The sequence below is a fragment of the Leopardus geoffroyi genome, chromosome C3 (genome assembly GCF_018350155.1).
Source record: "Leopardus geoffroyi isolate Oge1 chromosome C3, O.geoffroyi_Oge1_pat1.0, whole genome shotgun sequence".
Lineage (NCBI taxonomy): Eukaryota > Metazoa > Chordata > Mammalia > Carnivora > Felidae > Leopardus > Leopardus geoffroyi.
The window spans coordinates 29564775-29580334 of record NC_059338.1 but is presented as its reverse complement, the minus strand read 5'-3'; the positions used below and the strand labels follow the sequence as shown (position 1 = coordinate 29580334).

Here is a 15560-nt window from a genome sequence, read left to right as displayed (position 1 = left end):
TGACTGGGGAGCCCACTCTGAGGCACAGTGGTGCCTCATCTAGTAACTTCTCTGAAGTGTATGATGTCATCCCCATCTTACAAATGAGGGGACCTAGGGTGCAAAGAAGTTAAATAACATGTCCAAGATCACACAGCTAGTATATCAATGGTTCTGGACTAGAAAACATACATTGTAGGGGCTCCTGGGCGGCTCAGTCGTTTAAGCGTCCGACTTCGGCTCAGCTCATGATCTCTCAGTTCGTGGGTTAGAGCCCCGCATCGGGCTCTGTGCTGACAGCTCAGAGCCTGGAGCCTGCTTCGGATTCTGTGTCTCCCTCTCTCTCTGCCCCTCCCCTGCTCATGCTCTGTCTCTCTCTCTGTCTCAAAAATAAATAAAAACATTAAAAAAATTTTTTATAAAAAAAAGAAAACATACATTGTAGCCCTAGGACCCATTCTTAACCACCACGCTGCTTCCCCAACCTGGCTGATTTCAGAGACCATTTCCCCCTCCGCCATGATGCTACATAGCCGGCCAAGACATGAGCATCCTGGATCTTCTTCTTGCCATCCTCTGACCCACTGTGTCTCCCCAGAACTCCCCTGCCCTCTCTGGGCAAGGGCCTCAGTTTCCCCTTCTGTTCAGGGAGGACCCAGGTTTCCCCACTGACACAGAACAGGCAGAGTCGGGGGGGGGGGGGTACCTCAGCACCAGTCCATCACCTGCAGCGAAAGCAGGGGGGAAGGAGATGGAGAGTAGGAGAAAGCTCCTGGAGAAGCACCCAGACCTTCCACGGGAGCCTGCTTCACAGACAAGTGTCAGGATTTCTTTCCCAAAATCAGGGGTGCCAGCTGCCCCCTGACTCTGTTTGCACACAAGTCAACTGTGGGAAGCCCTTCTTGCCCCCTGACCAGCCCTGCCCCCCACCTCTCACCCATCAAATGCTCAGACCTGCAAAGCCCATTGCCCGGTGAACGTGGGCACCTGTATCTCCACGTGTCGGAAATTAAAATCACTGTAGCCCTCCCTCGCACCTCAGCCTGCTCCTCCCCCGGTGTTGCCTGTCTTGGTAAGTGATACCGCCATCTGCTCTGGCACCCACTCTGAAACCCAAGTGTCATCCTTGTCTTCTTCCCCTCCCCCATGCGTCCGTCCCTACATCCAGCAGTCACCAGGTCCCACTGAGCCATCTCCTGTCTCTCAACGTCACCCTCTTATGCACCATGCCTCAATTCTAGTCTCCCCTGTTTCCTGCCTGGACAACTTCATGACCTCTTCCTCCCTCTCCCTGCTTCCCGCATCGCACCGCGCTCCAGTCTACCCTCTACACGGTAGCTTGAGAGATTCTTCTAAGTCCCAAACTCCTCTCTCAATCTCTTGCCTCCAGCCCTTTGCTCATGGGGCTTCCCTGCTGAGGCTTCTATAACCTCTCCCCGCTGCCCCGACCCCTCCTCCAGGACCAGCTACATGATCGACAGGCCCAGTACGAAATGAAAAACTGTAGGGCCCTTTGTCCAAAAAGTCGGAAATAAATGCCATTGAAGGTATCAAAATGCAAAGCTTTTTCCTTCCGTCCATGGTTTCTTTTTCAATCTGTCATGGTGGGTTTTGGTTTTTGGTTTTTTATTGCCTATTTAATGTTGTAAGGCACAAGGGCAGACCCTCACAGGCACTCCCGTCCTCCTCCATGACCTCCTCCAGGCTCCGCCCACCAGCTGCCAGGTTCCCCCCCCCACACCATCCAGCAGCCAGACATCCTGTGTCTCGGCCAGAGGTGGGGAAGCGGAGACAGGCATCTCCCTTCCCACGGGCTTGCTGTCTCCACCCAAGGTGGACAGGAAGGAAGCACACAAGGGTGGATATGGCCACCTCTGCTCCAAGAGACACAGGGGATGTCTGTGTGGTTGATGTGGTTGAGGGATCAGCCACAGGCTCCACCCGGCGATCATTCACTGAATGGGCCGTGGAACCGTCAGCCCAGGGTGGGGACAGCCATTGCCATGCCCTGTCTTGAGACACCAAAGACAGACCGAATGTATCCAACCCTGACCCTGGCCCAGGGCACCAGCAGGGAGAGAATGAGCGGTGTCTGTCTTTTGAGGTGGGAAGGTGATAGGAGGTGGCAGAGGGCGAAATGTGAGTGAGCCGTGGCTCCAAGCTACTCGTGCACATACCATGATCTCACTGGTCTTCGCTCACAAAATATGGATTTAGAGATGAAATTATTTAAATTTTCAGTGCTATACCCATGGATCATTAAACCCCAACCATGGGGCCCTTCTGAATGCAGGCCCCGAAGGGACTGCACAGGTCACATGCACGTGAAAGTTGGCCCTGTCCTCATCCTTCACATCTCAGGGAAAACATCCCATCCTCTGGGAGGGAATAGGTTTTCCTCCAGTGCAATATCATAGTGTCCCAAACCTTATAGATTTCCCTTTTCAATTCAGATACTTGTGTAACTGGTTTAATTATCATCATTTTAATTGGTTGAATTAATTAAGGCCTGTGAAGACAGAAACTAGGTCTACTTGGTTCCCAATCTTATCCCCAGTATGTACCAGGGATATAATGGGCACAAAATAAATATTTGTAAAATGAGTGAGAATGCTAATGAAGAATTGGTCCTTGGGACTCCCTTCTTAAAAACTATGGGTTATTTTGGATGACTGGGAAGTCCCTAACCTTTCTCAGATACCTACCAAAGCAGCCAATAGGGTAAGAGAGAGATAAATGTCTGATTTCCCTTCCTTCTGGTCTAACTCCTCTCATTTCCCTCCTGCTGGATTGTGTGGAGATGAACATATAATTGACAAGTAGGAGTGAGGAATCCACCGCTAGAAGCTGGCTGTGTGACTTTGAGTATCACCTACCCTCTCTGGGCTTTACCCCAAAGGGATCAGATCAGGATCCCTCACTGACTATTAATAGCCTATCCAACTTTGACAGTTGAGGGGTATTCGCTGCTTTGGAAAGGTTTCTGGTTAGTTCTTCCTCTTCCAGGTAATTTATCATCCTGTGTTTATGCACTCTAGACCTTACCCGAGCCCACAAGCTAAAGGGAAAGCACACAGGACTGCGTGAAATTTTTAGGACAGCCATTTTGTTTCAAAATGGAAGAGGACAGACCCAGTAAGGCGTAATTTAATAACCTCCAGAGGGCAATTTCTTTTGAAAGTAACCAACTTCTTAAGGAGTTGAAATAAAACTAAGGCCCTCAGATATGAAGTCCTGAAGAGTGGGGTGGACCCAGAGCCCTCCTAGATTCAGGAACACTGAATACTGGGCCTGCCTTGTGGAAGGCCCCTCCCAGCCTCAGTTGCAGTCCTGCCCACATTTTGTCTCACTTTCCTTCCACACGCAGGAGCTCAGAGTTTTTTCTGTTTATAGCCAAGCACACACTTAAAATCCCAGCTTCTCGCCAGCTCAAGATAGATTCCCATGGAAACCGGCATAAAGGAGAGGCAAAGAGAAATACCTTTGTTTCAGGCCCTGGATGCATGTTAATTGCCCTCCCCCCCACCTCCCCCGTGGTATAAATGCAGGAAAAAAAAACCTGTTGAAATGGCGGGTCCATTGTCCTGTCCCCTCGTGGGCCTGAGAGCACTGTTTCTGTGAGGGATTCCCCTAGAAGTCTTCATGCTGTTACCACATTAGCAACACAGCTGCCACAAAGGCAGGCCCTCAAGTCAGAGAGGCCTGAGTTTGAGACCCTATGGGCGGGACCTGCATGTGGGGTGGTCCCGAGCAAGGTACCCAAACTCTCTGCCTCAGTTGCCTTGTCTTTTACATGGCTTTAATGTTGTTACCTCACAGGGATACTTCTGCGGATTAAGTAAGACAATAATGTAAAATATTTAGCATAGAACCTGGCATCTAGTAAGCACACAACAAATGGTAACCATGCTTACTATTATCTAGCTGTTGAGTAAAATCAGCCCTTTTACTCCCTAGGGCTCCATTTTCTCATCCATAAACCAGTGAGGCAGGGAGAAGATAGGACAAATCCCTCCTAGATCTGGCATTTTATGGTTCTGTGTCCGTGTTACTGGTGAAGGGGTGAGGAGAAAAGTGGTATAGAGGTCTAAAACGTGGTCTCTTGGGATTCCTAGACCCCACTCTCCCAGGAAGCAAGTTTCTTCTGGCTTATATCCAGGAAAGGGAAACTAGCCTTCTGCCTCCATTGCTCAGGAGCTGACCTTACTAAGCCTCAGTTTCCACATCTGTCAAATGGGACTACTTTATGGGGTTGCCGGGAGGATTTTAGAAGCTTACTCTCATCAGATGCCCAGCACAGTGCCTGGGCCCTTGCTCAGGGCTGGACGGTAATATTACAGAATCCAGAATTAGCAGATGTACCCTGCAAAGCTCTTGAGCCACTCAGCCAGCCCTGCAGGTGGCTGGGAGCTAGACTGAGGCTCTGGCATCATCCACCAGCATGCCATCCACCAGGGGGGCCTCCCTGAGCCTGGGGCTGCAGGCCCACAGGTGGGGGGTGGGAAGACCTGTCTTACCAGACCAAGGTTGAGAGTGTTGTTGTCATCTTCTGGCATGGGCAGGTACACAGCCAGGGCCACACAATTGGCAAAGATGGTGAGCAAGATGATTGTCTCGAAGGGTCTGGTGCCAGGGTTAAGGAGAGCCCTCGAGTGAGGCGTGGGATTGGTGCAGTTAAGGGGACGAGAGCCCTGAAGGTCCGTCTGGACTAGGAATGTAAAGCCAGGCTGATGGGCCCATGTTGCTCCTTCCCTGCTCTCCTGCAGGTTGTACGTTCTCCTCCGGAACAGGTGACTTCCATTTAGACCTGTTGGGACCTCGAAGCTCTGGTTCCTGGCTGGGGTCTTAATGCTCCGCTGTAAGCGCCTGCCCATCCCCCAACCCTACCTGCCCTGCTCCTGAGGAGCCATGACCTTCTGAGATTCCGGCCAGACAACCTGGGGGGCCCACTCGGAGAACTGGCAAGGGAGGCTGGGGGCTGAGTATCCACAGGGCAGGACAGGGAAAGGGGAGGCTGCCGAGATAGCACCCGAGCCTTGCAGCCAGAGGAAGGACTAGATAACCCAACTGAGTCAGCAGCCCACCCCTGGGCAGCCGTGCTCATACTCGCACTCACTCACCCCTCCCTTCCAGGCTCACCCACCGCTTCACGGGGCCGTTTTCCAGGGGGCACCCCACGCCCATTCCTTGTGGGTGAGCCGTACAGCCAACCGGATAGGCTGAGCCGTTGGAAAGCGGGTGTGGAAGGAGAGGAGGGAAAGGGAAGGAGGGGCGTGGTCAGTGGTGGAGGTGGGGACAGGTTGTGGGGTGGGAGGCACGCTTGTGGAGAAGGTCTGGACTGACAACCCCACTCTCTTCCCTCCAGTGTTTGGGAAGAGGCTGGCCACAGGGGCAGAGGCCAGCAGAGGAGGAGGCGTGGAGGAGCGGAGGTTGGAGGAGAGAGAACCCACCCGGGGAAACCCGATCTCACGGGAGACGGGCCACAGGGAGAGGCAGCGAGAGGTTCCACGTCACCAGGTGCAGCTGTGGGGAGCAGAGCTGACGCCGACCCCAACTATTCCAACCGGCCCCATGTTTTTCTTATCTTTCCAATTATCCCTTATTCTCCTTTCTTCTAAGGAACAGCTGGTGGGAGCCTAGTCTTCCAGAACCCTACAGAAATATTTCAAATATTCCTGACCTCTCTCTGAGAAGGCACTTGACATAGCCCCTCCCCCCAACCTCCTTCCTCCCTTCCCCAAATAACCCAGATATTTTCACGGTCTTCCCCTCAGAGCTACTGCAAACATAGAAAGGGATCGCAAGTCCCTGGCCCCAGGCTGGTATGTCTGAGCTAAAACTGCCAGGCCTCTTAGCCACTGCCGGGAGCCCCTCACAACAGCCCTTTGTTCAAGGCCATTTCTCCCCCAACTCCAGCCCCAGCCAGCCTCCCCTCACCCAGCAATCTCTTTGCTTTCACACTCTCCCACCAAGGGGGAGAATTTTCTTACAGAGGCCGCCACTTTTTTCTCTCCTAGCCTGTATCAAAATGAGACTGTTGCTTCAAACCCCGCAGGGGAGCCCCATGACAATGTGACTTGGGCACACCTGTGAACCGCCCCTCCCCCAACCCTGGCTCCTGCTGTAGATGGTCCTAGGGCTGTCACTGGGCCTTGGGCGGTGCACTCAGGCCTCAGGAGCCTCGAGAGTTCTGCCGCTCCCTTCCCCCTCAACTGAAGGCTTCCTTCCCAAAGGCTCCTTATGTCATTCTGTGGAGTTCGCCCCATCTCCAAGCCCCCAGTCTCCCCGGCCCCCAATCTCGTGATCTGTGCCCATACCCGGTCTCCCTCTCCCACATTACACGTGCTCTCCCTGATACCCTGGGGACCCTAAAGGATACTTCCATTCCACGATGTTGATGCAGGCCTTCCTCAGGGGGTTCTGGAGGGTCAAGCAGAACAAGGCCCGGGGTGGCCTTGGCAGAATCTCAGGAACGGGCTTCTTGGGCTGTTTCTTCCTCAGGCCCTCATCCTGGGGTGAGGATGACTCCATGGCTCCCCTGGCAGTCTCGCGGTCTCCAGTTCCCCCACCCCGCTGCCCGCTCCTCCCTGTGTCCCCAGCGCCCCAGTCTTGGGGACTGGACCGGCTGAGCCTGCTGGGCCAAGCGTGCCCTGCTGAGCCAGCCGTGGGCGTGGGCAGGAGGATTACTCCCCCTGCTCCCAGCAAGTAAAATTAGCCTCCGCTCGGCTCCCCGCTGCCTGGCCTGAGCTCCTGAGGCCAGGCAGCTGTCATTCCTTCCCAGCCCAGCCAGTGACATCCCAATACGTCCCTGAGGAGGTTGGTAGGGGGGTGGCGGAAGGAACTTTCACACAGGCCTGGGATGGGGGCGGCGGGCGACAGGATGGAGGGCTTCGAGGCTGGGGCAACCGAGGGTTCAAGAAGGGGATGGCCTATGATAGGGAGCCCCGAACTTCACACTGGCTCCCTGCTGCCAGGATTAGTACCCCACCTCTCACCTCTCTCCCTAGCCCCTTGACACCGTCCAGAAAAGGTGCTGGGTGGTCTAGTTCGGCACGACTACACCGCACCCCCTCCCATCTCAGTCCCTGCAGCTAGAGGTCAGTCCCCCCCACCCCATGCACACCCCATGTCAGGGAAAGCTAACGCCTCCACACTAAAGGCTCCCCAGAAGAACCTTGAACATGAACGCTTCAGGCACAGCCCCTGCGGCACTGTGCAGAGACTGTGCTTCGTCCGCTCCTCCCTCAAGCCCTCAGCGCCTAACTGCACAAGGGTTGTGTCTCATGTCTGGGACTCTGGCCCCGCCCAGATACCGTCCCTGGTATACACAAAGCTCTCTGTCAATGTTAGTTGAATGCAGGAGCTAACAGAACACCCCACACCGCCCACAGGAAGTGCTCTGAGCTGCCAATGGGAATGCGAGAGGGGCACCAAAGCACGTGGGGGTAGACAATGAGCTGGAATCACAAAACCCAACAAATCTTTTATTTAGCCTCTTGGTACAAACACTGTGCCATATGGTCCCACTGCCCACAGAGGGATACAGGCTGAAGGGAAAAAACACAGTCCTCACACAACCTCGGGGGGGGGGGGGGGGCGGAGGGGAAGTATGAAAAGGCTACACCAGGAGGTTAGGGCTGGGGGTGGATCCTAGCCCTCCATCAGGGAAGCCAGAGGGCGCCACCAAGGCCCCCTCTGGGCTTCTTCCCAAGTCTGATCTGGATCTCGGCCGAGGGCAAGCAGTAGTCTGGCCTCCGCCGCGGCCTCTGGGTTCCTCTCGGGGTGGGGTGGGAGGCGGGGGTGGCAAGCCAGCCCCCAAAGTGGACGCTAGTGTTTGAGGCCATCTCGTGGACGGCAAGGGCACGGCTCATCCAAACCAAAGACCGGCTGGCCTCCTAGGGAGTCGCAGACACAGGGTTGCGCCTGTGGCGACAGAGGACGGGGCAGGGCCACCACGGCGGGTTGTGCACCACCCCGCCGCGGGCTGAAGCAGAGACGGAGACCCATCCAGGGACGGCCGTCCCGGGCTGCCCTCCTGAGGCCTGGAGCGGGCGCGGCGCGCACCCGCAACTTCCCGGGACCCGGCGCCCTCACTGCTCCGACGGGGCTCCTCCGGTCTCTGTGGTGCCCCCTCTATCCCGGATCAGTGGCTGGATTCCTCCGACTCAAAGAAAGGCGAGGAGGAGAAGCAGGAAGACTCGGACGACTCGGGCACCAGGGAGGCGGGCCCCCGGGCCTCGCCGTCGCCCGGGCAGTCGGGCGGGGAGCCCGCGGGCTGCGCGCCGTCGGGGGCCGCGCTCAGCAGCTCCTGCAGGTACTTGATGTAGCGGATGGCGGCGCGCAGGGTCTCCACCTTGCTGAGCCGCTTCTCCGCCAGGGCGCCCGGGAGGTGGCCGCGGAGGCGCGCGTAGCCCTCGTTGACGCACTTGACCCGCTGCCGCTCGCGCTCGTTGCGCTTCTGGATGAAGGCGGGCTCGAAGGGGTAATCGTACACCCCGAAAGCACCCGGGAAGGGCACGTAGGGGAACACGCCCGCGTAGGCGTCGTAATACTGCGGCTCGGCCGGGCCTGGGTACAGCAGCAAGGGCACGTTGCCCAGGGGCTCGGCGGGGGGCAGAGGCGCCCGGCGCGGAGGGGGCACGACGCCCAACTGCATGCAGCTGGGGGGCGCCAGGGACCGCCGGTCCACCAGGGCCCGGCAGAAGTTATTGTTCATGGTGCCGCGTGGAGCTGGACCCAGAGTGAGACCCTCCCCGGGAATCGCCCCCGCCTGGGGTTTGCGCCGTCCTGACCACGGGGACGAGTCACATCGCCAGCCACGGCCCTGGGGTACGAGGATCAGTTAGGGCTTCTCTTTGCCCTGTGGGATGGCCTCCGAGGTGTCCCAAACACCAGTCATCGTTGCGGCCTAGCGGGGCTCCTCGCAGGGACTCAGCAGGCACCCTCTCCAGTCCAGTAGTGGCGCTGCACAACTCTGGGGACCCCTGCCCTCTTCCGGGGCGCCCATGTGGGCAGGACGGCAGGCCTCTGCACCCCGCCCCCTCCTGAGCCCAGCTTGCGCACCTCACGCGGGCACTAACCCTGGGGCTCCATTCTGTTTCTTGTTCCTCACGGCCTTGGGGATCCCCCGGCTGCCTGGGCTGCAAACCGCCGGCTGCTGTTAGGAGTGTGCCCGCTCAGCTCAGGGACATGTTTCTAAAGAAGAGGAGAGTGAACACATCAGTTAGGAAAGGCTTTCTATGATGGGCTTCTTTGTGTTACCTCCATCCTCAAAGGGGATGTAAGCACTATGAGGGGAGGCAGTGTGGCTGCTGAAGACGATATACGGAGAGCAGGGTTCAGCCCTGCGTTCATCCCTTCATGGTTGGGGGGCCTCTCTGGGTCATGGTTTCCACATGTGGAAATTTAAATATCCCTCACTGGAGGTTAGTCATATGGGAGAATCAAATGAGAAAAAAATATACCAAAAAACCCCACAAAACAAACAACCCTGGGCCTGGCTTATAAAAAGTGCCCAATGACCCTACAATCCAGCAATCACACTACTAGGTATTTACCTAAAGAACACAAAAATACAATTCAGAGGGATAGGTGCACCAGATATATATATCAGTATTATGTACAATAGTCAAATTATGGGGAAAGCCCAAGTGTCCATTGATAGATGCATGGATAAAGAAGATACACACACACACACACACACACACACACACACACACACACACACACACTGGAATATTACTTGGGCACAAAAAAGAACGACATCTTGCCATTTGCAACAACATGGATGGATCTAGGGAGTATAATGCTAAATGAAATCAGAGAAAGACAGATGCCATATGGTTTCACTCATGTATGGAATTTAAGAAACAAAACAAACAAACAAAGGGAAAGAGAGAGAGAGGAGCAAAGAAAGAGACTCTTAGCTATAGAGAAAAAACTGACGGTTACCACAGGGGGGTGGGTGGGGGATGGGTGAAATAGGTGATGGGGATTAAGGAGGGCACTTGTGATGAGCACCAGGTGTAGTATGTTAACTCACTGGAATTTAAATAAAAACTTTATTTGTTTATTTTTAATGTTTTTATTTATTTTTGAGAGAGAGAGAGAGAGAGAGAGAGACAGAGACAGAGAATGAGCTGGGGAGGGGCAGAGAGAGGGAGACACAGAATCCGAAGGAGGCTCCAGGCTCTGAGCTGTCAGCACAGAGCCCGACACGGGGCTCAAACCCACAGACTGTGAGATCACGATGTGAGCCGAAGTCGGATGCTTAACCGACTGAGCCACCCAGGTGGCCCACACTTGCTCATCTTTGTCCTTCATTGGGTCCCAACTCTGTCCCCAGTGAGCTCTGCCCTCCATGCTGAACGAAAACCAGGAAAACTCAACAGCGATTCCAAGCACCATGGAGACTTGCATCTGTTCTCAAAAGCGGAAGCAAATGTGTCAGACATCAGGACAAATTCACATATCCCTTCCCTGCCCAGCAGCCTTTCAGGGCTTCCCCCTCCTTTGTTCTAGAAAACCTCTCTCAAACAGACTCCCAGCTTTATCAGGACCACTCTCTGCTCATTCCTGACCTCACTCCTTGGCTTCACTGACTGATCTTGGGACCCATCTCACACCTTTCTTGATTTTCCCCATCCCCGCGGTACTTTTGAGGGAGCTCCTGCCCCTGCTGACGGCTGGAGCTTAGCAGCCCCCAGCGCGGACCTTCGGGGCTGTGCCTTCTGAGTCTTCAAGCAGACTGTAAGCCAGCAGAGGGCAAGGGCTTGGCCTTTCATTCTTACATAATGAAAGCGTATACAACAGCTTCTTGCCCAGTGTTGGGTACATAACGGAGCTGACAATCATTTGCTAGCGGTGCCCTTTTTTGGTAAAACCATGGGATCCAGACTAGACTCTCCCACGTGACCCCCGTCTCTTCGTATTTGATTTAATTCATTTAAGTTTCATTTTGATAGAGGTCAGTTTCTGTACCTCGAATGACAATTTCCGTAAATAGAACTTCGTATCTATTTGTGTTGACTCGATATCCGATGACTTACTTTCCTCACACACTGTTTACGTTCTTCGTAAAACTCTGCAGAGAAGTGACTCAAACAAGAAACCTCCCAGCTTGATGTTCTGGAGCCAGTTCTGTCTTTACCGTGAGGAAAGAGCAGAGAGCCTGGGAGGGAGCCTGGGCGAGAACACGCCTGCCTGCATGTGCGCTGTGCTCCACCCCTTCCGCCATCGGACTCCGCCCTTCCCCCCCCTCTCCACCCCCCGCAAACTGGGACACAGAAGTATCACTGAGAGGCAAGACCTTCATGCGGGCAGCGCCGCCTTACCCAGGGCCTCGTGTACGCTAGGGGGCGCTCTAGGCGCTGGGATAGGGCGGCGAACACGTGAACACAGCAGTGACGTAATGGTAATGATAGTTCTAGCTGGTATTTATTATTTATGATGTGCAAGGCACCATGCTAGGCGCTTTCCATGAATCATCCCCTTTAACTCCTACACCATTCTCATGAGGTCGGTGCTAGAATCGACCAGTATTACGGGGGGGGGGGGGGGGGGGGAATAGAGGCTCATAAACGTTAAGGTACTACCCGAGTTTCCACAGTGAGTAATTTCATAAACTAACAAGTGCTAAATGACCATACCCTTCTTCATGCTTCTTCCCTCACTCCTTCCCCCAGGATTTCCCCCAGTGGCTTCACATTTGAACCAAAAGATCTCAGAGGGGTTTGCTCTAACCTAACACAAGTGTCTTTTTTTTTTTTTTTAAGTAGGTTTCACGCCCCGTGCAGAGCCCAGCGTGGGGCTTCAACTCATGACCCTGAGACCAAGACCTGAGCTGAGATCAAGAGTCGGACGCTGAACCGACTGAGCCATCCAGGCAATCCCGAGTATCTTATTAAATTATGATTCCTGTTGGAGGAGATGTCCCACTGCAGATTTGAATAATCCTGCTGTGACCGAACTTCTGCTCTGGTGACAGAGGTTCCGCAGGTCACCTTGGGAAGGTAACTCCCCCTTGAGGATATTCTCGAAGGGTAGCCATGAAGCTCTGTTGGGAAGGCAAGAATTGGGATGTAATCAGGCTGAGTCAAGCATCAGGAGCTGTACTCCAGGAAACCTGATAAAGACCCTTGCCTGAGCTTAGACAACCTGGATAGTGGGATGGTCCTCACTCAAAGGTCTGCAGCCTGGGCAGGATGCGGTCAGCAGCGGGGAGGGAACTAACCCTTCCGCGGAGTTCACTCGGCGGGGCAGAACCGTGTGTTAACAGTGCCCCCGTGTGGCTATGAGAAGCAATGGCAGTGGTTGATTGATGAAATTCCAGGTCAGGACCTCCTGAGCGTTTTAACGTACTGCCTGCTCTAAGTCAGTTGGGATCTGTGTTTCCAGGTCTTTTGGAAATTTAAGGAGGAGGGAAGACCCCCCCACCCCCATGAAGACTCACTCAGTTTTCTGTTAAGATATACTAAATTCTCTTCCTGAGTTTGTGGATCAATTCGCATCACTTAAACTTCTGTTATGTACAATATGTATATGGAGCCCCGCATGGGGCTCTGTGCTTATGGCTCAGAGCCTGGAGCCTGCTTCGGATTCTGTGTCTTCCTCTTTCCCTGCCCCTCCCCTGCTCATGCTCTGTCTGTCTCTGTCTCAAGAATAAATAAAAACATTAAAAAAATTTTAAGTATATATAATTAAACATATTTTGTTATTTGTTTTGAACAGAAACTTGCACATTGTGTCAGTATTAGACAACTCGCTAGATAGAAGTGTGGTTCTGAAGTCACGTAGAGGCACTCCCCCTCCCCCCATGTTAGCTGTAGTGGTGACTACTGGATGGGTTAAGTTCAACCAACCCGTAGATTGCTTTAAGCAGCCACAAAACAGCACCCGTGGGCAACGCTGTCCACTTTCCAAAGGGGTGCTGGCTCCTGTCTGGGACTGAGGGCACTCCTCGCCCCTGGCACCCCCACTCCTCACAGTTCTGCCCCTCTCTGGTTTATTTTCACCCCGGCACAGCGGGGCAGATGTGCAGGGCAAGAGGTACGTGATATTTTTCCATGAAGCTTACCTCACGACGCGAGCACACTGAGCTTCCCCCTTTAGGACCACGATACGTTCACATCGTACCCTGCACGGCCACTTTATTATGGGCCAGCAGGACTCCAAACCCTCAAATCCAACTTGCAGTAGAGGAAGTTGCCAGTGGGGGTGTCCTGGGCTTCCCTCCCAAAGTCTTGCTGTTCCAATCGTGCAGCGTGCAGCGTTTGCCCCTCCGGTAGCACCTCCTTGTTGTCACATGCTTCTAGAGGCTCTAATGTCACAAGTCCCGGGGATGACACATTGTTATAGCATGTTGCTGATGGCTTCATGAGCATCGCCTGCCGACCCCTGTCCCAGCCCCCCCCAAGCCACTGAGTCTAGTGGCTACTCAGTCTCATTCTCCCACTATCCCTCATGCTGGACTCTTGGTGGCTCACGGACAGCCAGCAGGCTCTCTCCTTGGAGCACATCCCGACGCCACCTCCTGACCAGGTTGTAAACTATAAGTGAAGGAACTCCTGTCTTATACTTCATTTAAAAAAAAAAAAAATGTTTATTTTTGGGAGAGAGTGCGAGTGGGGGAGGGGCAGAGAGAGAGAGGAGGAGGACAGAGGACCCGAAGCAGGCTCCGCGCTGACAGCAGAGATCCCGATGCGGGGCTTGAACTCACGAACTGTGAGATCATGACCTGAGCTGAAGTCAGAGGCTCAACCGACTGAGCCACCCAGGTGCCCCTTATACTTCATTTTTAAGACAATAGTATATGCTCAACAAATGTTTGTTGATCGACACTGGGAATCCCCGGGGAGGGCCGAGCCATCATTTATCAAACAAAGGGAGATGTGAACTTCCAAAAAGACCAGTTAAAGAACAGCTTCTCTCACTGTCTTCACTGGGAGTGGAGCCGGAGGTGGGAGTCGGAGGTCAGAAATTGGCTGAACGTAGAACCCACGGCTGCAGCGGCAGCTTTGGGGACAGGGAGTTCACGGTCCTCAGCTTCTCCTACCTCTCAGAGATTCGTACAGTTGATAAACCCACCATGGTGTCTTTGAGCCCCTGAGCCAAGACTTCTTCCAGAGCCTGCCACCCTCTGCGGCCAAAACCTGGGAGAATTTATAAGGAAACCAAGCACTTAAAATGACAGAGGGAGGACCTGGCTGACTCAGTCGGTGGAACATGTGACTCTTAATCTCAGGGTCGTGAGTTCGAGCCCCACGTCGGGCATAGAGATTAGTAAATTAAAAAAAAAACACACATTTTAAGTGACAGAACTGTTTGGCCTTGTGCTGTCATCTTGCACATCTCCTGGCCGCCAGCAAGGTGGTCACTAAAACTTTTCCCCAAAGGGCTCCGTGGTCAAATACTTTCAGAAATGCAGCCCCCTTTATTCCCTTTCTTGGAGATTCTCAAGATGCATTGACATCTCAGAGAAAGCCCTACAGCAAAGAAAGCCATTTTTGGTTAACGCAGAAATTCCCAAATGACCTCAGAGAACTTTTTCCCTCATTTCAGGGAATTCAACGATAAAATCTCCAAATATGTACTTTTTTCTTTTTGGATAAGAAATTTCATAATATCCCTTGGGAGTCTGTCTTATAGACTGTAACTCTTTTTTTTTAATTTATTTATTTTTGAGGGAGAGAGAGAGAGAAGAAGAGAGTGGGGGAGGTGCAGAGAGAGAGGGAGACACAGAATCCAAAGCAGGCTCCAGGCTCTGAGCTGTCAGCATAGAACCTGACATGGGGCTCGAACTGTGAGTTCATGACCTGAGCCGAAGTCGGACGCTTAACTGACTGAGCCACCCAGGTGCCCTTGGCCTGTAACTCATTCTAGAAAGATAACCTCACCACACCACCATATGCATATGCAACACCCCCAAATACATGTGTAACATACATAATCATTTCAGTATCTCACTGCTGTCACACTGGGTCTGACCAAAGAGGAGGGGGACAGCCAGGCCGACCACATGCCCACATGGTGCCTTCAGAGGGTTAGACACTCTGGTGCCTTATGCTCTAAGCAGATACAGAGTGCGTGCAGGCTGATTTCAGCCCCTCTGGCCCCTCGGCCTGCACTGGATGAGGCAGGGCCACGGTGGCCTCAGCCCCAGAGCTGCCTAGCCTCACACTGCCCCCACGCCATCCTTCCTGCCTCCCGTTTTGGAAAGCTCTGTTTGCCCCCGAGCAAACTGTCTGCACCACTTTCAGCAAATAGAACAGCACTGCAGAGCTTTGGCATGGGCTGACGGAGCCCCGTGCTCCAACGTGGCATCACTCTGCTGAGAATCTCAAAGAAGAGGAAAAGAGTGGAGAAGGGAAGCCTAATGTGGGGTAGGTGCCTTCTGATGTCTGATACTTTGCCTGCTGGCCTGCTCTCCCTGTCTTGGGTGACCCTCATGCCAGAGAAGAGGTAGGTATTATTGTTTCCATTTACAGAAGAGGAAACAGGCTCAGAGAGGCTAAGAGAGTGCCTCAGTGGCGCACAGCTTGCGTGCAACTTACTGGGGTCTGGTCAGGTTGATGCATGAGGAC

At 53.7% G+C, this 15560-nt stretch overlaps 2 protein-coding genes across 4 annotated transcripts in view; both read right to left on the bottom strand.

Moving 5' to 3' along the window:
- Positions 1–6607, bottom strand: part of CACNA1S (calcium voltage-gated channel subunit alpha1 S) — a 65464-nt gene extending 58857 nt beyond the window's left edge. For 2 of the 3 annotated variants that reach the window (XM_045456547.1, XM_045456548.1), the window contains exons 1-2: positions 6359–6605; positions 4497–4602 (exon numbers count right to left, since the gene is read on the bottom strand). In XM_045456547.1, the coding sequence (XP_045312503.1) occupies positions 4497–4602; positions 6359–6510 (258 nt within the window). In that variant the 5' untranslated portion in view covers positions 6511–6605. Of the gene's footprint in view, positions 1–4496; positions 4603–6358 lie in introns of all 3 variants that reach the window. The other variant, XM_045456549.1, reaches the window with a different exon arrangement.
- Positions 6608–7466: 859 nt separating this feature from the next.
- ASCL5 (achaete-scute family bHLH transcription factor 5) lies at positions 7467–9592 on the bottom strand. Its single transcript, XM_045456550.1, has one exon. The coding sequence runs from the start codon at positions 8693–8695 to the stop codon at positions 8123–8125; it is 573 nt and encodes a 190-aa protein (XP_045312506.1). The 5' UTR covers positions 8696–9592; the 3' UTR covers positions 7467–8122.
- Positions 9593–15560: the final 5968 nt, after the last annotated feature.